The sequence below is a fragment of the Lissotriton helveticus genome, chromosome 1_1 (genome assembly GCF_964261635.1).
Source record: "Lissotriton helveticus chromosome 1_1, aLisHel1.1, whole genome shotgun sequence".
Classification (NCBI taxonomy): Eukaryota; Metazoa; Chordata; class Amphibia; order Caudata; family Salamandridae; genus Lissotriton; species Lissotriton helveticus.
Genome location: NC_136057.1, coordinates 21195443 through 21218322, shown reverse-complemented (window position 1 = coordinate 21218322; position 22880 = coordinate 21195443). Strand labels below are relative to the sequence as shown.

At 45.4% G+C, this 22880-nt stretch overlaps 1 protein-coding gene across 1 annotated transcript in view; it reads left to right on the top strand.

Annotated features, from left to right (window-relative positions):
- The first annotated feature begins 2572 nt into the window (after positions 1-2572).
- The window catches only part of TMX2 (thioredoxin related transmembrane protein 2), a 40823-nt gene continuing 20515 nt past the window's right edge, over positions 2573-22880 (top strand). Inside the window, exons 1-4 of the mRNA XM_078674093.1 lie at positions 2573-2817; positions 10081-10141; positions 16805-16918; positions 21507-21583. Of these exons, the coding sequence (XP_078530219.1) occupies positions 2629-2817; positions 10081-10141; positions 16805-16918; positions 21507-21583 (441 nt within the window). The 5' untranslated portion in view covers positions 2573-2628. The remainder of the gene's footprint in view (positions 2818-10080; positions 10142-16804; positions 16919-21506; positions 21584-22880) is intronic.

Below are 22880 nucleotides of genomic sequence, written 5' to 3'. Positions count from 1 at the left end.
ACAATGAACCCCAGGGTTTTGGTGCAGTTGATGCGACTGGAGCAGGGCTGATCTTAATGACTCCTCTCTGGAGAGCGCAAGGGTGGTTTCTAGTAATTCTGGGAATGGTATGTAGCTGTCCATTTCTGGACCCCTCTTGTTGGAACCTCCTTCTAGATCCAGTGAACCTTCCACATTCACTGATCCTGTCAGATCACCTCTCTCTGGTGGCTTGGAGAATTTCTTGGAAAGATGGAGTCTCCTGGGCCTTTCGCTAAAGCTTTCATCTGTCGAGCCTGGTCCTAGGGCACACACAATTGCTATACATCGGCATGGAGAAGCTGGTGTAATTGGTGCTGCGAATGAGATGCAGATCCTGTTAGAGCAGATTGTAGTTTAGTCATAACTGTTTTTTGTCCTCCGTGACTTCTGCGGGAATGACCTACCACTCTGTGACCAATTTTCGGTCCGCTATTTTGGTAGTTCGTTTACCGGTGGATTGTAAACCCATTGGTGAGCATCCCATTTCATGTAAATTGTTGAGAGGTATTCAAATGGCTAACCCACCTCAGACAAAATGTTCTGTTTTATGGGACATTAATGTAGTCCTACGGATTTTGGATTCTTGGCCTGAGAATAAGTATCTCACTCTGAAACAGCTGTCAGCCAAGCCAAATTGGCCATGCTTCGGAGTCTGATCTCATGTAAGCGTGTGTCTGACGTAAAAGCTATGGATCTGGCTGGGAGAGTCTTCGATGCTGAGAGATAACTTTTTCTATTTTGCAACGGACCAAATGTAATGCCACTCGGGCCAGATGGATGTGCTGGCTTCTCAGTGAAGCCAGGTTTCATAACTCTGTGTTTGGCACCCACTCCACTAGAGGGGCAATGGCTTTCAAATCTTTTACTTTGGGTTCTATCTTAGATCATATTCTAAGGGCGGCAGATTGGTAATCAGAATCTATGTTTAAATCATTTTATTATAAGCCTTTTGTGGATGTTGCTTCTGTGGAGGGAGCTCAGATATAAACAAGCATAATCGGATCCTCCGGCCAAAACATAGAGAAAAAAATTCTAGCAGATGCAACAAGAATTTTCAGTTCTATGAAGAACACTCGGGTGAGGATTATCCCACCCATTTTCATGCATACAGATGTGCTTACATAAGTATTTGATTGGTTCATGTGTCTTGATGTTGTCCCCCCAAATTATGTTATACTTTTATTCTGATATGTCCATTACAGGCCACTGTTTACGCCTTTGGTGTTTTTACGCACTCTTTATGAAATGAGAAAAAGTGATTTGTCTTTCGACAGCATTATAGAAGTTTGGGAATGTGCATTGCTGTTTCCTGAGTTCGTCAGATGATCATCTTCTCCTCACTGTTGCAGCTGGAGATATTTGGGGTCCTTGGAACTGAGTTTGTCAAGTTGGGCTCCTGTTGGGGTTGATGTATAATTTTTTCCAGTTAATGTAAGATCCTGTCATCGGAGGATCTTGGCCTGTTTAATTGTTGCATTGGACTTGAGCAAAGAAGGAGAACGCTGTGTGGTGGTGAGAAGGTTATATAAGGCTGGGTCTCTATGGTAGGTCATGTGACAGGTGTGGTCAACTGAAATGTAGGGGCAGATTTACAAGCCCCTTGCACCACATTTGCGTCAATTTTAACATGGGAAAAGTGACGCAAAAGTGGCGCAAGGGGCTTGTAAATCTGCCCTGTAGTGTTTATTAAAGTTTTTAGTTGATTGGCTGCTGAAAAAGAAAAAGCAGAGAAAAAGAAGCATAATCCTCGCCTCCATGTCATTAATCAAATTGAAAATTATTGTTGAAAATGCTGGAAAATTGTTTATTATTATTCCTTCTGTAACTGCAAAGTTCCAGGATTTTGTAAAGTGAACTGTCTGACCTGCTGTATGACATTTGAAATGAAAGGCTGTATGGTATCAGGTTTTTCTTAACACATATTTAAATAGCTTATAAGACAACTTTACAAACATTTCAAAATATATTTCAGTTGTTTTGTACATCTGCGTGATGAAAAAAAAAATTAAGAGGTTAAAAAAAATCTGAACACTTTACTTGGTGATGTGCAATGAGGAGGGCTAAACACACGAAGAGGTATGACGTGTGCAAGCTATGGACAAATGGGTAGGAAGAATATGAGAGTGAGGATGGAGCCAGCAAATGGGAAGCCGAGGGGCGGGCTGAAGCCCACAAAGTACATACAACATGTCTCTGAGACAGCTCATGTGCTGGCTAGCTGAGACATTAAAAGGGTGCTAGGCAGGGCAATTCAACTTCTGCTGCTTTGAAAGTATGTGAGGAGGGGCGGTTGCTGCACACAAATGTCACGCGCAAACAAAGTTATCAGAGTCCTCGCACAATTCGGCATGGATCCCTGTCCAAGATGACCGTCCTTCCAGCACTAAGCGGACCCTAGCCCGTTTCAAGATGGCCGTCGAGCCCCGGGCACTAGGAAGACATACATATGTTCAAGGAGGCGGTCTAGTCGTTGCTCGTAAGGATCCAGTTCCATGATGGCGTCTGACGTTGCGTCTCAGGGTTGTTTAGATCTGCCACCGCAGCGTCTGATTGGCTGCCCCCTGCGTGATGACGTCGACACCTGCTCCAGTCCAGTAACCCTGAACCATGGCGGTCCTGGCGCCCCTGCTCGCCCTGCTCTACTCGGCCCCGCGGCTCACGCGCTGGCTGGCGCGGCCCTACTACCTCTTCTCGGCTCTGCTGTCGCTCGCCTTCCCGCTGGTGCGGAAGGCGCCGCCGCTGTGCCTGGGGCTGCCCACCCAGCGCGAGGACGGCAACTCCTGCGACTTCGACTGGGTGAGCGCCCGTGACGTCACGGCTCTTAAAGGGCCAGCGCCGCCTGCGGCTGACCTTGAGCGCCCCCTGCCGGCGGCCCCGGGGCGCTGCAGGGCTGGGGGGGGGTGCATGACCTCATGAGACCCCCTGATGACCTCATGCACCCCTTTGATGACCTCATGCGACCCCCTGATGATCTCATGCGACCCCCTGATGATCTCCATGCCACCCCTGATGACCTCCATGCGACCCCCTGATGACCTCATGCACCCCTTTGATGACCTCATGCGACCCCAGGATGACTTCATGCGACCCACTGATGACCTTGCACACCTTTGATGACCTCATGCGACCCCCTGACGACCTCATGCACCCCTCTGATGTCCCCATGCACCCCTCTGATGACCTCATGCACCCCTCTGATGTCCCCATGCACCCCTCTGATGTCCCCATGCACCCCTCTGATGACCTCATGCACCCCCTGATGACCTCATGCACCCCCTGATGACCTCATGCACCCCCCTGATGTCCCCATGCACCCCCCTGATGTCCCCATGCACCCCTCTGATGACCTCATGCACCCCTCTGATGACCTCATGCACCCCTCTGATGACCTCATGCACCCCTCTGATGACCTCATGCACCCCTCTGATGACCTCATGCACCCCTCTGATGACCTCATGCACCCCTCTGATGACCCCATGCACCCCTCTGATGACCTCATGCACCCCTGATGACCTCATAACTAGAGTTACCAGATGACCTCATAACCAGGGTTACCATATGACCGCTGTTTGTGACCCTTCATAACTAGGTTTACAAGAAGACACCTGTTTTGATCCCTCATAACTAGGGTTACCAATGACACCTGTTTATGACCCCTCATAACTAGAGTTAGCAGATGACCTTATAACTAGGGTTACCAAAAGACAGTTGTTTGAGACCCCTCATAACTAGAGTTAGAAGATGACCTTATAACCAGGGTTACCATATGACAGCTGTTTTTGACTCCTCCTAACTAGGTTTACAAGCAGACACCTGTTTTGATCCCTCATAACTAGGGTTACCAATGACACCTGTTTATGACCCCTCATAACTAGAGTTAGCAGATGACCTTATAACTAGGGTTACCAAAAGACAGTTATTTGAGACCCCTCATAACTAGAGTTAGAAGATGACCTTATAACCAGGGTTACCATATGACAGCTGTTTTTGACTCCTCCTAACTAGGTTTACAAGCAGACACCTGTTTTGATCCCTCATAACTAGGGTTACCAATGACACTTGTTTGTGACCCCTCATAACTAGAGTTAGCAGATGACCTTATAACCAGGGTTACCGTATGACAGCTATTTTTGACTCCTAACTACGTTTACCAGAAGACAGCTGTTTATGACCCCTTATAACTAGGGTTACCTGATGTCACCTATTTGTAACACCTAACCAGAGTTACCTTATGACACCTGCTTGTGACCCCTCATAACTAGGGTTACCAGATTGCCCCTGTTTGTGACACCTTATTACCATGGTTACCAGATGGCACCTGTTTGTGACCCCTCATAACTAGGGTTACCAGATGGCACCTGTTTGTGACCCTTCATAACTAGGGTTACCAGATGACCGCTGTTTGCGACCCCTCATAACCAGGGTTACCAGTTGGCACCGATTTTATGACTCCTTATAACCAGGGTTACCAGATGGCACTTGTTTATGACCCCTTATAAACAGGGTTACCAGATGACACCTGCTTGTGACTCCTTATAATTCGAGTTAGCAGATTACCTTATTATTGGGTTTACCAGATGACTCCACTCTGGATACCGTTCTTCCAGTCCTGGGGGTCCCTTTCACCATTCATTGTTTCTAGCTGTATCAGTTCATTTGAAGTGAGACTGCAAGTCCCATGGTGTGCTGGTCCGTCAAAAGAGATCTTAAAGTATGAAGAAGGTGTTATGGTGACATCAGAACATACATGCTGTGATGATGGCCTAGGATAGCCTTCCTAACCTTGAATGACCTCTCGTATCCATTGCAGTAACACCTGTCAGCTTCACATACCATGGCAGGGACCCCGGACTAGTCTTTCCCCCCACAGTGACACCACATGCACATATGATACCTGGTGACTACACCCATGCTTATGACCCCGGTTGATCACACTTCCCTGCTATGCCATAGCTGTGACGTATGATGACCCCTTTCCTCCCGATGGTGATCATTGATAGCCTCACTCATGTTGGTGACCGACTCCTTGTGATCTTGGTCTCACCACTTTATTGCCGGATTATTCACAATCCCATGTGTAACTGCCATTTGGATCAATTTCATGCACGAGGCATTAATTTAGAATTCCTACCTCATGCTGTGTCATAGGGACACCATGAGTCCAGTACTCAATGGGCACTTGATAACCTAATGCTTGCGTGGTTGGTATAACAAATATAAGGAGAATTAATTGCTGCATAAAAGCCATAGAGTTCAAAATGCAGTGTCCTGACAGCATGGGCAGCATTGCCCCTCCTCCTCGCCCCAGTTATCACTGGAGAAAGCAACAAAAAGTAAACTAAGTCTCTCCCACCCAGGATGCTTCCCCTGGGTCACTTCTGTTTTTTTCCCTTCTGTCTTATTGCTGTCTCATTGCTGAGACAGGTATGGAGGAAGGTGTCCATTGGCCAACCTTAGGTTATGCTGTTTGCTTCTCTGGATATTTTGTGCTGGATACATGCATGCTCTAGTGTTTATCGTGCTGATGGCATGCGCACATTTGTCTAGGAGATTCTGAGGAGGGCCTTTCCTTTATAGCTACCATGCCCTTTGATAATAACGACAGATGCCAGAAAGGAGGGGTGGGGTGCAACAGGTGTTCACCGAAGATGGCCGGTTCAGAAAAATTCAAGTCTTCCAACTAGAGGGATATATCAGCTATTTACAGGGCATTGTTGCACTTTCAGGAAATCATTTGCAACCATCCTATGCTAATCATGCTAGGCCACACTGTAGTGTAGTTCCTATATTCCCAATAGGCTCTGCGCATTGGAATAATATATCCTATAGATGGGACGTAGGGCTTAGGTCGACTAGGTCTCTATCGAATATATTAGACTTAATTGTGAGTGCCAGCTAGCTCATAGGTCACTAGAAACTTTCTCGAATTCACAAGAAGGGATTAGTTTCTGACAACCGCATAAACATGACAACTTTGTTTCCCAAGAATAAGAAATGTATCTCTAGAGTCGTGGAAACAATAGATAGTTATTTCACTCAGTCAATCGTGCATGCTTCGTTTCACCAGGGGTGCAGAGAAATAGAGAGACGGGCGTTTTCAATAAAAGTATTTATTGAACAGTCTTCTTTCTCATGCAGAGGAAATGAACCGCTACAATCGTAATAGTGGTTGCGAAATACAATACGTACAGTACGAAGAGTATTATAAAATAATACTGTAAAAGCATGATATGGTTTCTAAGCCATAAAATACATAGAATACATGCATTTAATAAATAAAGACTAAAAGTACTCAACTGGTGCTTCTAAAATACGCATGCCCCGGTGTACCTAACCTAGGTCTTAGTACGAGGAAAGGAGTAAATAAGGTGTAGCTTAAGTTTAGTATTTTTTGCCAAGAATCTAACCCATGAATTCTCTAAGGGTCTAATCAGCTCCGTACCTTGGTTTAGCATGAAGGAGGTGTGGAATCTCTCTCTCAGGACTTGATTTCCCAACAACCCGCAATGGTAGCTTGGAAACACTGGAGCTGGATTTCTCGGCTATAGAAAAGACATAGTCTCTCTCAGTGCTTCTGCTGGAGGGTCGGCTTCCTTCGGCACTTGCTGCGGCGAGCTGTGCTGTGTAGGTAGATAGTCGAACTGCTCCAAACCACTGTGTGTTTGCCTGGGCAAGTGTGGGCATATTTATACCTTGAAGGTGCCATGGTTGACGTAAGGTTGGACATAATAACGTCATCAAAGACTCAGTTCTTTGAAAACTCCATGAGTTCTTGGATAAATCAATACTCAAGCAAGGGGAAGTCCCTGACTGCTGAAGGCGGGTTTTTCCCAGAAATCGTTTTGGATTTTCGGAAGTAACCATGCCGTTTTTGGACTGCATAGGCTAAGTCTAAATATGGTTATGATTCTTTATGCCTGTATAAGGATAGGGTGATTACACTAGGGTCCTAAATTCATATACAGCCATGTCTTATGTAATCAGACGGGGGATTGAGTTCTGGTCCTGTTAACCTGGTGTTTCAACATACAGTATTTTGTGCAGAAGGTCATCTACTGTCTTTAAGGGCCATTTCACATCAGAGGGAAGGAGAATACAACATATTGTTCCTCTCATCTCAACACGTATCCCTCTCTACACGGGTGTTCTCCCTAACCTGCCTTAGGTTCGGGATACATTTTATAGATCTGTTTGCCTCCCAAAGAGACACTGGCCTGCTGAGGTTTTTCTCACACTTTCCTATACCAGCATATCTGGAAGCGGGCGCGCAATCACAACCATGATCACAACCATGTCCTCATCAACTCATCTCTGCTTTTCTTCCATTGCCTCTTATCTCTCAGATGCTTTCCAGAATTCAGGAAGAAGCAGCAGAAATGATAACGGGGCTCCCTTACTGGCCTCACCGATCCTGGTTTGCGCTGGTAAAAGCTGCAGTTGTAGCTCTTCAGTGGGAATTTCTCTCTCCCCTTGTTCTCTACGCACACCATGGTGTCTTCCTGTAGCAAAGCTTTCTGTATCTGTCTGGCGGTCGAGATGTCACGGTATAAAACTGGGATCCCTGAGCATCAAGCGCAATTGGTGCAGGAATCCAGATGTCCAGCCACCTCAAAATGTTATTCTAAACATTGTGAGTCTTTCACCATTGGTGCGACTTTGCCTTTTCTTCTCTACTCTAGTTCCTGTGACATGGATTTAATCTGAAAGTTTCCACTTTAAGATCGAAACGGGCCGCCCACGGGTCCATCTCCACAAACTGCAGCAGAAAGGGAAAAAGGTCACCTACGCCTTCTGCAAATTACACGCCACCCTAGATAGTCCAACAACAACGGCCATTCGAAGAGTACTGAGGGCGAAACTACTATCATGCCTCAACTATGCGCAGCAGGCATTTCCAGGGAAATTTGCGAACGACCTAGAACAAAAACACTGCACAGTGGCCTTTGATAACACAGTGCATGGTCGTGATAACAAATCCAGGGAGGATGAATTGGCGCGTAAAAGCCCCAGTGCTGGAAACACTGTGTCCTGACGGCATTGACCAATCTTGCAATCGTACGTTCATCCAAAGCAGGCTCAGGTTTTATGCAGAGAAGTTTAACATTATACGAGTATACCAGTAATTTAAAGCAAAACAGGATCCGCAGAATGTGACGTGGGGCTAATAAAAGCAAAGGCACGCTGATGTCTCCTTCGACCCCTAGCAGTGGACCCTGTTTACGTTTGTTGCCTATGACTGTGACTCTTGTCGATTCCACTTGTTGATGGCTCTGAATTCTCCTCGCAGTGACTCGTTAAGACCTCATGTAATCAGTGATCGAGTACACTGTTGAAATCATGTATCTGTTGCTCACACTTGGTGACCTATATGCTAATAAAGTCATGGTGACCACACATATTTGCAAAAGCATCTCAACAAGAAATAATGTATTCTAGCGACAGAACCACAGTAGATGGGTGTATGACATTTCACCTCAAGCAGTGTAATGGGCACTGGTTTCTGCAGATTCCTTCTTAAATAACCTTCATAAGAGAGCCATTCACACGTTGCAGATTGCACCACATTCTGTACAATTATTTGCAAATATCAGACGGGTTGCCATTCACATCAAGTCAATATTTTGTGTGTGTGCTGTATCATTGGTAGTGAGTTAGTTACACACTTTTAGAAAGAGAAGTATCTAACGTGAAATGTAGGAGTCACACGTCCGCTGTGTCTCGCATTGATGAAACCTGAAGAAGGACACCTCGGGAGAGCTGTTTCTTTAAAAAGCTTTGGGGTTCCACACTTAAAAACACCACGGGTCAACAAGCAGTGAAACATGTCACTTGAACATTGAAACAGACTCTTTGAGGGCTGCTGTGGTCGGAGATGCTTACGGTTCTTCAGCATTTAATAACTCTTGCTCACTTCAATGTTTCAGTGCAACACATTGCTCGATAGACTATAGTTTGGTATGTAGCCTTTCGTCCATCCTTTGCACAACCCACTAACACATATGCCTTCCAGGCTTTAGTTCCTTTGCTCTTGAGCAAGCCCTGACTCCAAGCATCACCAAGGAAAGGCCTTTGATCTGCCTGCTCTGCTGGGGCTGGTCTCCCACCCCTACTCATGGAGGGGGTAGATGGATACGCTCGACAACTCTACGCTCTCAAGGGAGCTCTGACATTTACTGTTCGGCCCTGTTTCACAGAACTTTATTTTTAAAAGGGTTCCCAAACCTGTGCAGCCATACACCTATCTCTAAGAAGCACTCTTGGGGCAGTCTTTCACCTGCCGCGCACAACCAGTGACCTGTGCCACCATACCCCTATCTCTAAGAAGCAGTCTTTCACCTGCCGCGCACAATCCGTGACCTGTGCCACTGTACCCCTATCTCTAAGAAGCGCTCTTGGGGTAGTCTTTCACCTGCCGCGCACCCCCCGTGGTACCTGCTGCTGTACTCCTGCCTCAGAGCCCACTCTGCGTACACTGGTGATCTGTGCACCATTTTACTGCAGTCAATGTCATTGTTGTAAGTTAAGAGCCATAGTGATCAACACAGAAGCAGAATACCCCTGAAACAATAAAACAAGTTCACAGAACTAAATAACACATCTATACATTAAAAGTAAAAACATCCACGAAGCCTACAAATGTTTCTCCTAAAAAATATAACTTGAATATAAGACATGATGTCCTTCGCCACAACTGCGCGCTGGGAATGAGGGGAAATTATCCAGGCTGACCCAATGTAAGGTGTAATTATGAGGTAAGTTGCCAACAAATCTGACAATCCAGTGTAAAATATATGTGATCAATAGTGAAACTGTAAGACTTGAACACAGGTTCTCTCCTTCATGTGCAACAGGTTTGAGTGGTAAGCGTAAAGGGCACGGCTGATTCTCGACTGCTCTTCTTGTCGTCACATAAACCACCATTATTCACTGTGTAACTTGCTCTGTCTGGCTTTGTGTCATCACCTTCTCTGTCAAAGGGGGTCCTGTTCTCTCCTACCCCCACTCCTGCTTCCGCTTCTAATGGCTGCCTTCCTGTGACTGCTTCTCCATCTCTTTCAGAGGGAGGTGGAGATCCTGATGTTCCTCAGCGCCATCGTCATGATGAAGAACCGGCGCTCCAGTAAGCCCAGTGCATGTTCTCCAAGACATCTGTTTATTTAGTGGGAGCACATACTCATTTTCTGCTGTGTGTGGTGTGCTTTAACATCCCAGTCTTTTTCTGGAAGTTTTCTCCCAGTATGTCACATGCTGATTGAGCATTTCTCTCCATCTGCTTTCCTTGTCCCCATTACCCATCACATTTTCTCTCTTCCCCCTCCATCCTTCTCCCTCTTACCTGTTTTCTATGTCACTTCCATTTTTTGTCTCTTCTCTTAGCCAGAAACCGGTCCTTGGATGCTTGATTCCGGTCTGGGAAAGACATGGCTTGGTAGTTCGGACTGGACTGTTCCCATGAGGCACAGGGTCAGAGCTGATTTGCATATAGCCAGTGTCTAACCCAGGGTGGTGTGGAGTGCAAAAAAACGATGGATTTAGGCCCAGATCCTTGTACTGGGGTGAATGTATGACATTGTTCTACATTCTGTCCATCAACTGTGTTTTTTGCTCTTCTCTGTGGTTTGCCTCTCTCATCTGTGAGCTGTCCACTTCTCAGTCCATGAGATCGGATGCAAGTATGGGCACGGATTATCAATGTCCTATTCCTTCCTACTTTCACGTCTTCTTTTTCGGCCACAGATACAGACAGAGCTGGGACCCCCTGCACCCTCTCATTTAAAACCAGTGCATGTTCGGTGCAAGGCTCAGGGCAGTCAGCGGTTACTGAGCACTGTGTGATCTGAGCACTGTAGTTTACCACTGGGCTACAGTAGTCCGCAAAAGCTGTTAACAAACAACTCGTATCCGGGCTTGGAACCCACCAATTACTTGCCATTGGTTGGCTTCCATGTCACTCGCGTTTCCTTGCTTTTTACTGGTCACGCCTCCTGCTTCCTGCCTGCTGCCACCTCCTCCTGCATTCTTCCCGGGGCGTCTGTCCCTTCTGTGGAGCATGGACTTATCGCAGTTTCCGGTTTGTGGCCAGTGTCCATCCCGATGGCCACACGCTGCTCTAGTTATTTTTTTCAACATTATTTTTTGCTTTTTGTCATGTACTCTGTCACTGTCTATATGAGCGCACCCCACTGTACAGCCCTCCCCGCACTCTTCCCTCGCTGTCCTTTGGCGTTTCTTCCTCTTGCCTCATCCGCAGGACACTTCTGTTGCTCCCCACCCACCCCATCACCCTCCTACTGTCCGTTGTTTGTTTCCCCACCAACCGCTCTCCCTCCTCGTATTGTTTGCCCCTTCACGAACCCTCTACGCTGTTTTTACACTTATTGCACTGCAGCAACATAGCTTTAAGGGAAAAAAGGCAGCATGACGTGGTCATTGCTGGCCATTGACAAAACCAATAGATCTTGCCTAGGCAAAACCTATTGGCTTTGCCAATGCTTGGTCTTTTTAGGTTTCTGTAACTCAACAACTACAGTCCAGATTTTCCAGAGATGGTAACAGCCAAGGGGGTCATTAGTCCGCCCAGGACCGATCTTTATGGGTCGGCCCTGACTGTCACTATAAATATTGATTATCTTCAGAGCCGTAATGGCCACAACGATAATTCCAACAGAGTCGGGGTCACCGAAAGCCGACATTACTGGCCTTTTGCTGATGGTGTGAATACCAACAGCCTCCTAGGTCTTCTGGGGCCGGATGAAGGCGAATGCAGCCACCTTATGGGCATGGGACAGTCAGACCATAGCACTCCTCAAATCAACAACAATTGATGCTGCAGCACTTGACCCGGGTGGTGCTTTTCTGTAGGTTTTTATTTCTTGCTGGGCTATGGCAGTCTCCTGGCTCTTGGGCAATGTCTGTCTGTCCAGCTGTCCTCAAGTGTGTTTTTTAACCAGCAGGGCCTTGTGCAGGTCTCCCCGTGGATCAGTCCAGCGTCTGCTAGAAGGGCAGGGCGCTCCCTGTGCAGGCAGGCACGCTGTCCTCTTCTCGGGTCACAGCAAGGCTGGTTCGAAGACTTCGCCCCAGATTGCTGGAAGAGTGTCAGCTTTGGAGAGTGTCCAGTGCTAGACCTGCTCTCTTTCCCTCCACTGGTGTGCAGGCCTTCTCGGTATCCTGATGTCATGCCTGTCTGGTGCCCATGATGGAATGCCTCAGATGTCTGCAGCATTTGAAAGCTGTTTGGCTCGTGCAGTCCTGTAGAAGCATCATGCCTGTCTTCCAGGCCTGATATCACAGACTAATGAACCCAGATTCCACAGGAAGCCTAGTTTACGTTTACGTTAGTTTTCGCTTCAGACTGAGCCCTGCAGCTTTTCCTGTTGCTGTGGGACGCAGACTCGACAATGGTCATGCCGGATAGGTGAGACCTATTCTGGACAGATAGAGTGAGCTGGATATCTGCCCACCCACCAGGACCTACGGTTTCAAGCATGGGGGCAAGAAGCACGTATATGCAGCCGGGTGTGCCCAAGATGGACTCTGTCAGCTCACAGAAAGGATAGCACCGCTTTGTGCACCGTGTATATTGGGGCCCAATGGACCACGCAGTTCATCAGGCCACCTGTGAATCGCACCTCTCACGTGCATGTAACGCAGATCTGTCATACGTGTCTTGTCCTTAAAGAGTACAATCAACTCTTTAAAGGAACTGAAGAAACCTTACTGGGGAGAGCAGGCGATATTCGTCCACTGGGGTACAGGTCGAAAGCCGGTGCCCCGTCCGCTATAACACGTAGCCACCATCACGCCAAAGCCTCGGTTGAGAAGTTTGCAGATATCCTCACTCAGGGGTTAAACGTTAGCTGTCCCCATGGCAGCAGAGCATAGATCAGATGGCGGGCAAAACCAAAAACATCATAAAGCACCTTCAGTGACCTTAAATGATTGTGGAGATTATAAGTAAAAAATGAAAAGTAACGAAACTTGAAAGCATTTCAACAACGTGCAAGATTACACCTAGGTCTGCCAGCACATAATAGCAGAAGCTAAAGATATTAAGATACTAAACAAATCGTAATAAATTTGCAAAGCCTCCAAAGTTTATAACCTACGGAAATCAAGAGGTGCATAAGACGCTTGTTTCGGTATCACCAAACTGGTGCCCAGCTGCCATGCCCTCGTTGCATCAGCAGCTACCAGGTACTTTCAGTCGACGTGACTGCAGTGCACAGGCATCTGGTGTGGACATGCCTAACACAGGTCTGTACCGGATGACTGCATAGCTCAGGAGCCACCAGGGAGGGAACCTTGAGAGAGGGTGCAGAGCCGCGTGCAGGACCATCACATGGAGCTAACAGCAGGAGGAGCGCTCCCCTCAATCAGAATGTGGCTGTGTCTCTTCCTATGGCCAGGACAAATGAACTCCATGTGCAGACTGCAATATTATTTTATTTTTTTTTTTGCATTTATATGGCGCAACAGCTACCCTGCGGGTTTCCCGGCGCCTTGGATCTGTAATTACTCAAAAAGCAAAGAGTGGACTCTATTGATTAAACAGCCAAGTTTTAACTCCCTTCCGGAATTGGAGGTAGCAGGGTTCCAAGCGTAGTTTGAGCGGGAGTGATACTGGGGCTAGATGGGCAAATGAACGTCCGCCCAACCGTGCCCACTTGAATCTAGGAACAGTGAATTTGGCCTGACACATGGATCTGAGGTTACGGGAGGGTAGATATTTCTGGGCGATCTTACATAAATATTCTGGAGCTTCCCCTGAGCTAATCTTAAACATGTAGCATAGTGCCTTGAATTTTACTCTGTGAGCGATCCTCAGCCAGTGTAACTTCTTAAGGTGTTCTGCCATGCTCGTGCATCCTGGGAGATTGAGAAGCAATCTCGCCGTGGAATTTTGAATGACTTTGAGTCGGTTTAAGGTACTTTTTGTAACTCCTAAGTATAGGACATTTCCGTAGTCTAATCTCGAGCCCACTAGTGCCTGTAATACTGCAATACAGGCCTCGCCCACCTTATGGGATCCTCGTGATAAGACAAAGTTGAACTCGTGTGAGGAAACCTCGAGGTTCTGCATGCGCTCAAGATTTCTGTGTGGTGCTAATATCAACATGACCCGAGTGCTGCTGACCGATAGTGCAAATCTAGAATGTGTGGTAACCGAGTATGGCATAGTTGTGGCAGAGTGACGTAGAAAATATCTACATGCACCAAGCATTACTGAGCGGCTGGCAAATCCGAAGAAGCACTCGGGATTAATGAGTGATGGTACAACCCTGGCATCCAGGCAAGATTTCGGAGTGTTGGTTGCCACATTTTTCATTAAAATATTAATTGTTGTTTTTCCCTTAATGTTGGTGATTCATCATCATTTTAAATTTCTTTTTATTCTGTATGCAATTGTGATATATAAATTGTAATTTTTAATTGTGTATAAAATTCTGTTTGATAAATAAATAATACATGTATGTATGTGCATTTACCTAGTTGTCCGTCCCTCCTTGCATTAGTTCCCTTATTGTGATTGCCTAGGAAGTTTTGCACATTCGGATTGGCACATCGAACATCTGATTATCTGTAGAGGATGGTAAGCGATCTGAAGAAGCACTGCGTTACTGAGTGATGGCGCAAGCTTGAACATGCTGCACGAATTATTACGCGAATGTGCAAATGTAGTCACACTGACAAGATTTGTACATAATGGTGCAAATCTGGGTAGTCATTCAATAAATCAATCGGGGATTTGTGAAGCGCGCTTCTCACCCTTGAGGGTCTCAAGGCGCTGGGGGAGGAGGGGGGTGGTTTATCGTGCATCTCCTTCTCATCCAAAGAGCAAGATTACTGAATTTGCATTCAAGATTGAGTGAGGTGCACTGAGGATACCCGAGTGATCCGGCAAACCTGTACACTCGGTTAGAAGTAATGAGTGACGGTACAAATATGAACATGTATAATGGTGGCAATTCATTAATGCACTCCCCCATTCACTCAGCCATTCATCTATGCACTTACATATACAGCCATTCTTTGGTGCAGATTCATCCATCCATGCCCTCACTCACTCCTTAATCCTCCATTAATTCATACACTGATTCTGTCAACAGTCCACACAGTCACTCATTTCCAACTGTTGACGAATTCTTGCATTCACCTGCCCACCCATCCATGCACACGGTAAACATCACTTACAACGAAACTTTTACAACGCACTACCATTACAACGCGGTCATTACACCGCAAACTATTACAACGCATTGCGCTGGGGGGCGCTCTAGGATAGGGAATAAGTTTAATTTACTATCCAACACCTTCCCTAGTGTCCACGGGGACTGGAGTTGGAATAGTAAATTAAACTATTCACTATCCAGCACCCAAAAGCGCTATGTGTTGTAATGGTATGCGATGTAAAAACCGCGTTGTAAAGGCAGGCTTTGTAATAGCCTGCGTTGTAACGTCATACATCCCATGCACACAGACTTGTCAAGCAAAGAAGACTGTCTTTGACTTCTAAAACAGACCGCTCTGTCGGTTTTACCAGTGACCTTTTATTCTGCATGTGGAGTCAAATCCAAATCATTCACCGTTTTCATTCGATTTTGCAAAACTATTAAAAAAAAAATTACATTGAAGCCTAATCTCAAAACACTACTGTAAAATTTGGGAGGAAAAATTAAATGTGGAAAGGCGGCATGAATTCATCGACAAGAAATGCCCTATACCAAGAAGGTTCTGGTGTGCTTTTTTAAAAATCTCTTTTTAACAAAACGCAGCTGCTGCCATTGTCCATGATTTACTGAGCCTCTCTTTGTGTCCTCTCTCCACCTTCCCTTGTCAGGTCTCAGGGCTCCACCTGTCTACCTTTAGATTGTTTCTTTCTCTGCCTCACACAATGATCACAGCTCACCCTTTTGTAGTTTGAGATGCCACCTTTCCCACCCTCCTGTTATGATCTTATATCATGCCAAGTGTTTTTCGTCTTCGTCCTTTCACCGTTCAGATGTATCTAGCATGTTCTCTTGTTGTTTTTCATCTCTGTTTTTATCCTCATGTGTTTCTCTATCTCCCTTGCTTTGTGTTCCTGTGGCCTCATACCTTGGATCTTAGCAGTGGCACCTATCACACCCATGGATTCACATTCTGCTGTTGACTGCCTTTTCTTTCTCACCCACTCATAACGTTTTCATGGCCTGTCAGTACTGTCTTCTCATGTGTGCTCATGTCTTCCTCTGAGGTGTTTGCTGTGCTCTTCTCCAATGTCTCTATTCTGTGCTCATGGTCCTGTCATTGTTGTTCTTCCTCTCTTCACCTCTCCTCCTTGAGGCCTCCTAGTCTCTCCCTGAGATGAAAGGCCCTGCCTCTTTTTTTCATGTTGTCCTTGTGGCATGGCCTCACTATGACAATTGTGGTTTTCACTCTTGTTTTTCTTGTGATAGAGTTTTCATATTTTCACTTTATGATCTCTGATGTCCTTCCTCCTTTCGCCCCTTCCAGTTTTGTCCTTTGATTCTTGCCATGTGATTTGTGGTATTCCCTCTTTCTCCGTTGTCTCACTGTGTCGAGTGTTGTTTCCTCATACTTCCATTTCTGCTGCTGTTGTCCTTCCTCACCCTCCTCTTTCTGTTGTATTTTTATGATAACGCACTCTAATGTTCATATCCTCCTCTTTCTTTCTCATTTCTCTTGTTTTCATTTTCTCTCCCTGTTTGTGCTTCATCCTTCCTCTTGTCTCCCTTTTGGTTTGCTCTCGTGGTCATCACCTCGATATTTTTTGTCTTTACAGTCACCATTGAGCAACACATGGGGAACATCTTCATGTTCAGTAAAGTGGCCAATGCAATTCTTTTCTTCCGCCTGGACATCCGGATGGGACTGCTCTATCTCACCCTGTGCCTAGGTAAGACCTCCTCCACTCTAGGTTCCTCTTTCACAACTTGAGCCCACTCTGCCTTGTTGAATGGTTTACTTGTATCTCACCGTGCCTGACAATGGTTTCGCCCTTTGTTTCACTCCGTGCCCAGGTAAAGAACCCTCATTTTGCACCTTCAAGTGTAGGCAGGGCGTGCTCCTTCTAGATCACTTTGTACCTTGGTAATCGTCTTTTGTTTCACCGTCTTCTGGAAGGATCGCTCTGTCTCATGCGTAGCCAGGGTAAGAATCATCCTCTATCACCCGTATCTAGGTAGGACTACCCCTCATGCTTAGCTTGGGTGAAAAATGTTTTTCCACTACTATAGATGGAGCTAGTGTTCTATAGAATTTCGGGCTCGTGATTGGCAGCGTGTGGACAGCGTATGTGGATTTAACAGTTTAAGAGCGTGCATTCTTACCAGTGATTGGAAAACCGAAACAACCAGTGCGCCCTACTTTGTCGACACCATGCGGATGGATAAGATATCTATTTTTCAAATACCTATGTTCACATTCGTCAGCTGATTAGCAATTCATTGCTATGGATTATATGAAACACTATCTCCTTTTATAGTAGTGGTAAATATTTTTTCCTTGCCACATTTCAGAAGTGATCTTAGGATCGTGGCCACTTTTGTGTTATCGTCCCCTTGGCTGCCATCTGCTTTTTCCCACCTTTATTAGAATATGCATTTATGAGCGCCCTGAAGAAGGTGCATGGCCGCACTCTTGTCTGGTACTGAAACATGCATTGAAAATATATTGGGGAATCTGAAGATAGTACGAAATTTGGAATACATACAACAAAAAGGAACATCCTATATATTTGGGCTTTGAAGACCAGTAATGTTTCCATAATGTTATGAATGGAGTAAAAAATATGAAAGCATTTATTACATACTAAAGATATAACATAGTAGTGTGTATCTCAGTAGAAGTCATATTTACATTGGAGTTATTCCATGAAAATATTATGTACATGTTCATACATATCATGCCTAGTTCTCTTGCTGTGTCCCCCCGTTGTTTTTAATGTGGAGGGATGTTGGTTATAATTGGCGTCTGTTTGTAGAATATATGTTAATAAGAGTGACTGTAGTATGACTTCGCAATGTTAGTGGAACATCTTTGGGTTAATTTGGAGAAGGGTAGGAGTAATAGTAGTGGTGATGAAGTGACAATCTTTCAAAAGTTTTTCTGTACTATCCTGTATATGTGTGTGCACATATATATGCGTGTATGTGTCTGTGTTTATGTGTATATGTGTGTATATATATATATATATCACCATTCCACACTATATCCAAAGATCCAGTGAAGAGACCAACAGCAGGGTAGGTATGGAAAACAGCTTTTAATCCACTTGCATAGGCGAGTAACAGTCCCATAAACCCGCAATAGGCGAATGCATTTCGGCACGTTGTCTGCCTTCTTCAGCGCCAGGGTAATGAATTGTTCAGGGAGGGTCGTGCTTCTTAGGTAAAATACCTGCCCCCACCTGATAGGTTGCTTTGAGCCCCGCTCCTTAAAGGTATATACCTTGCGCATGCAGCCTTGGGTAGGTCGTGAATAGAACAACCGCCTACCAGTCCCAGCATGCTTTATTCATGTTTGTTATCCGGAAGGTTGTTGCGCGGAGCGGATGAACATCATTGCTGTGGGGCGTCCTTCTTAACCCATGCGTGTGGGATCACGCCGTCTCCATTTACCCCATACCGCTTCACCCTGATGTCACCGGGATTGCTGTGGGCGGGAGTGAGGCTGACATCAACACCTCACCCAACGTTAGGCTTATTTAAAGCCCCTACACCGCCGAAGTCCCGAATATATATATATATATATATATATATATATATATATATATATATATATATATATATATATATATATATAGCCTTATGAGTTGGTCTTTATTTTCAAATGATTTTTAACATGATGAAGGAAGGACGTAGATGAGGCAGGTCACTCGTAATCGTGTCAATAAATCAACTTTGGGACAGTATGTGAATCTAATGAGTTTACTAGACAGTTAACTATGTGTGCCAGTATAACTAATCTCCAGGACTGAATTGGAGTGAAAAATATAAATGGGAAAAAATTATTGATTGAGAAGATAATGTTTTAAAAAAATTAATAATAAGAAATTAACTGAATTATGTGTATTTATCTTGAATATGTATTACAATGTATTGAGTTTTTGATTTTTGCAACCCTTCAAATTAATAGGGTAGGTGGGTGTTTTTCTCATTTTCGGAGATCGGTCCTTTTCTGACCTTGTTGACGGTCTCTGCATCCTTCCGCTGTATTATTATGTGACGGTTGTTATTGAAGACCTTAGCTCACCTCTGCTATTCACTGATGGTTCAGTCCATGGTGAGAGTCATGTTTTAATTGCCCGAGCCGCCACCCTCCATATTACATAATGGTTTTGTTTGTAGTGTAACTGTAGAAAGCTTTATCCTCTCCAATGTTCAGTGATGGTGTACTCAAAGGGGGGGAACTATAGGAACCAACCTCTCTTGTGTTTTGTGATTATTCAGCCACTGACCGCCTTGTTAAAGAATTCACTCAAATGTGTGATGTACTCATTTAAGACCTCTTCTCTTGTATTCTGAAGTGGTTCGGGTTCAGGGGTCCCCGTTGAAGTTCTCAGCCTCTCTTGTACCTAGTGACGTTTGAGTCTCTGGGGATGTTGGTGGAGTCCTCGGTTCCATAGTTCAATTTGTGGTGCTTCCTTATTCATGGCCTCGACTCCCCTCTAGTCGGTTATGTTTTAGTCTAGAATATTATTTTTGCAAACTAATCTTTTGCATTCAGTGATGGTTCAGTCTGTTATACCCTTTTCAAAGGCCTCACCCCTCCTTATTTTGCATTCATTGATGGTTGAGCCTCCAAGTGCACTTTCAAGTCTCAGCCTGGCTTGTATTCAGCCCGCCATAAACATTTTATAAGGCATTGGTTCCATTTTGTATTCTGTGATGATAGTTTGGCCTGTTATATCTGGTTTGTAAATTTCCACCTTGCTTTTATGCATTCGTGGTTGAGCGTGTGAGGTCCTTGTGTAGTTAGTCGATGGTTCATTCTCCCGGAGACACTTTTACAGTCGTGGTGTCCCCTCGCCCCCTTCTATTCTATTGAATGAATGATTTTGTTGAAGGCCGGTGGTCCCTATCAGTGTGTGAGGCCTTTGTTCCCAAGGGCTGGCTCCCCTCTTCAGTGGTATGAAAGGTGGTCCTTCTAGACGTCACCCTCTTCCTTCAGCAATAGACCAGTCTGTAATACCCTTTTTAAAGGCACTAACCACCTCCTGCATTCAGTGATGATTTAGTTATGGTTCAGCATTCATGCTATTGACCTCGCATTCAGTGTGTTACACCCTTTTTGAAGCTTTCAACTGTTGGGTGTGTTTTGAAAACCCCTGCTGGTTTGTATTCCTTCATGGTTCAATGTGTGAGGTCCATGTTGAGTGTGTCAGACTCACCCATGCTTCGTCCCGGTCCTTGCGTTCTATCATAGTGCAGTCAGTTAGGGCATTTTCTAAAGGTTTCCGGTCTCCCCCTTGCATTCAGTGATAGTCAAGTCTCCGAAGTGCAGTTGACGACCACAGTCGCTCTTGTATTCAGTGATAGTCGAGTCTCTGAAGTGCAGTTGACGACCACAGTCGCTCTTGTATTCAGTGATAGTCAAGTCTCCGAAGTGCAGTTGACGACCACAGTTGCTCTTGTATTCAGTGATAGTCAGGTCTCCGAAGTGCAGATGACGACCACAGTCGCTCTTGCATTCAGTGATAGTCAAGTATCTGAAGTGCAGTTGACGACCACAGTCGCTCTTGTATTCAGTGATAGTCAAGTCTCCGAAGTGCAGATAACGACCACAGTCGCTCTTGTATTCAGAGATAGTCAAGTCTCCGAAGTGCAGATAACGACCACAGTCGCTCTTGTATTCAGTGATAGTCAGGTCTCCGAAGTGCAGATGACGACCACAGTCGCTCTTGCATTCAGTGATAGTCAAGTATCTGAAGTGCAGTTGACGACCACAGTCGCTCTTGTATTCAGTGATAGTCAAGTCTCCGAAGTGCAGATAACGACCACAGTCGCTCTTGTATTCAGTGATAGTCAAGTCTCTGAAGTGCAGTTGACGACCACAGTCGCTCTTGTATTCAGTGATAGTCACATCTCCGAAGTGCAGTTGACGACCACAGTCGCTCTTGTATTCAGCGATAGTCAAGTCTCCGAAGTGCAGATAACGACCACAGTCGCTCTTGTATTCAGTGATAGTCAAGTCTCCGAAGTGCAGATAACGACCACGGTCGCTCTTGTATTCAGTAAGAGTCTGTGAGAACTCCGCTCCTCTCTTTATTCTGTGAATGTTCATTCTCAGGTCCTGTTTGACGGCTTCACCCCTCCTGCTCTGTGTTGATTGACTCTTTGAAGGGATTTGTTTATTGCATATGCGAACTGAAGTGTGAGCCTTCTGTTCCTAATCCTTCTAATCCCACTAGCCTTGAGTGCTGAATAGTCTTTATACCAGTGCTTTCTTTCTACTAAACATTGTGTTTTTCTTCCTGCCTATAGTGTTCTTGATGACCTGTACACCCCCTCTCTACATGGGACCAGAATATATCAAATATTTCAACGACAAGACCATCGACGTAAGTGCCTCCTTGTGCCTCTAGCTGAGGAAGTCTTGCCTGTGCTGCACCTTTCTTGGTGCCTTATGCAGTGAATCTGTGCATTGATCCACTAACTGTGAGACTTCAGAATGTTTTGAATGACCAGGTTTTCACCAGTGCCCTTTGCTCCCTCCATCATGAGATGGGCTCCAGGTCCAGAAGCGATTCATGTAAGCTCTGATGGTTACTCCAGTCTGGCATAAGCTCAAACCATCATTGTACCTGGCTGTGAACAAGCCTGGTAGAGCTGTCCAGTAAAACATGGCCAGGCTCCCAAGGCCATTAGAAAACAGACTAACTTTCTATAAACTCAGTCAACGCCACTAGTTAAAACAGGCAAAAAAAAGTAATCAGTAGTCTGAGGTGATGTTGTTTGTTTTGCCCCCTCCTTGCTTTATTCCCCTGCACAGCGCTCTTCTTAGCAGGCTAATCTGTGGAATAGTTGCCGTGGCAGGTTATTGTTAATTTCTCTGTGTGGGTCTAATGATTTCTTCTCAGTTCTTATAATATGGCTGAGCGAAACAAAAAATAAAGACGTGGAAGTGCATTTAGCAAGGGAGATGGGCCATGGACTCCCTCCTTGGTCGTCACCTACCCAGTCGGCCTTTAGACAGACTTCATTTCGTCTCTCCTTGTTGTCTCTTCCCCTATCCTCCCTTTCTCACCTTCCCTGTCCCCTCCCCTCTACGCTCCATTTATTTTGCCCTCCATGTTCTTTAAATGTTTCCCATTGAGACCGAGCTATTTGGCCAAAGCCGGGTGGAGCTACCTGATAGCTATAGAGGAGATGGGTTTTGGGACTTCCCCCTCGACCGTCACCTACCCAGCCGGACTTTGGGCAGACTTTCCTTCGTCTTTCTGCCGTATCTCCCCCCCACCCCTTTATCCTTACCCCCTTACCCCCTTCCCCTCTACACTTCACTTATCTCGTTTTCTATGCTCTTGTAATTGTTTGTCTAGCAACTGATGTAAATTGGAACTGATGTAATCTTGTAATTTTGTGGAACCTCATGTAAAGCGCTCTGATACCTCCGGGTCTAGCCAGCGCTATATAAAACTCTTAAAAGAAATAAAATAAATGAACATGCTGTGCATTATTTCACCATCGTTGTTGGATGTTGACCGTAGATGGTGTCTCTGTCTCATGATGATGACGACTGTAAACCAACAGCTCCCCTATGTAATCACCATCTGTAACCTTGGGTTCATTGGGACTTTCTCCTCTGGTTTGAGATGTCATGAACATTAGTGAGGACACATTGATATACAACATTTC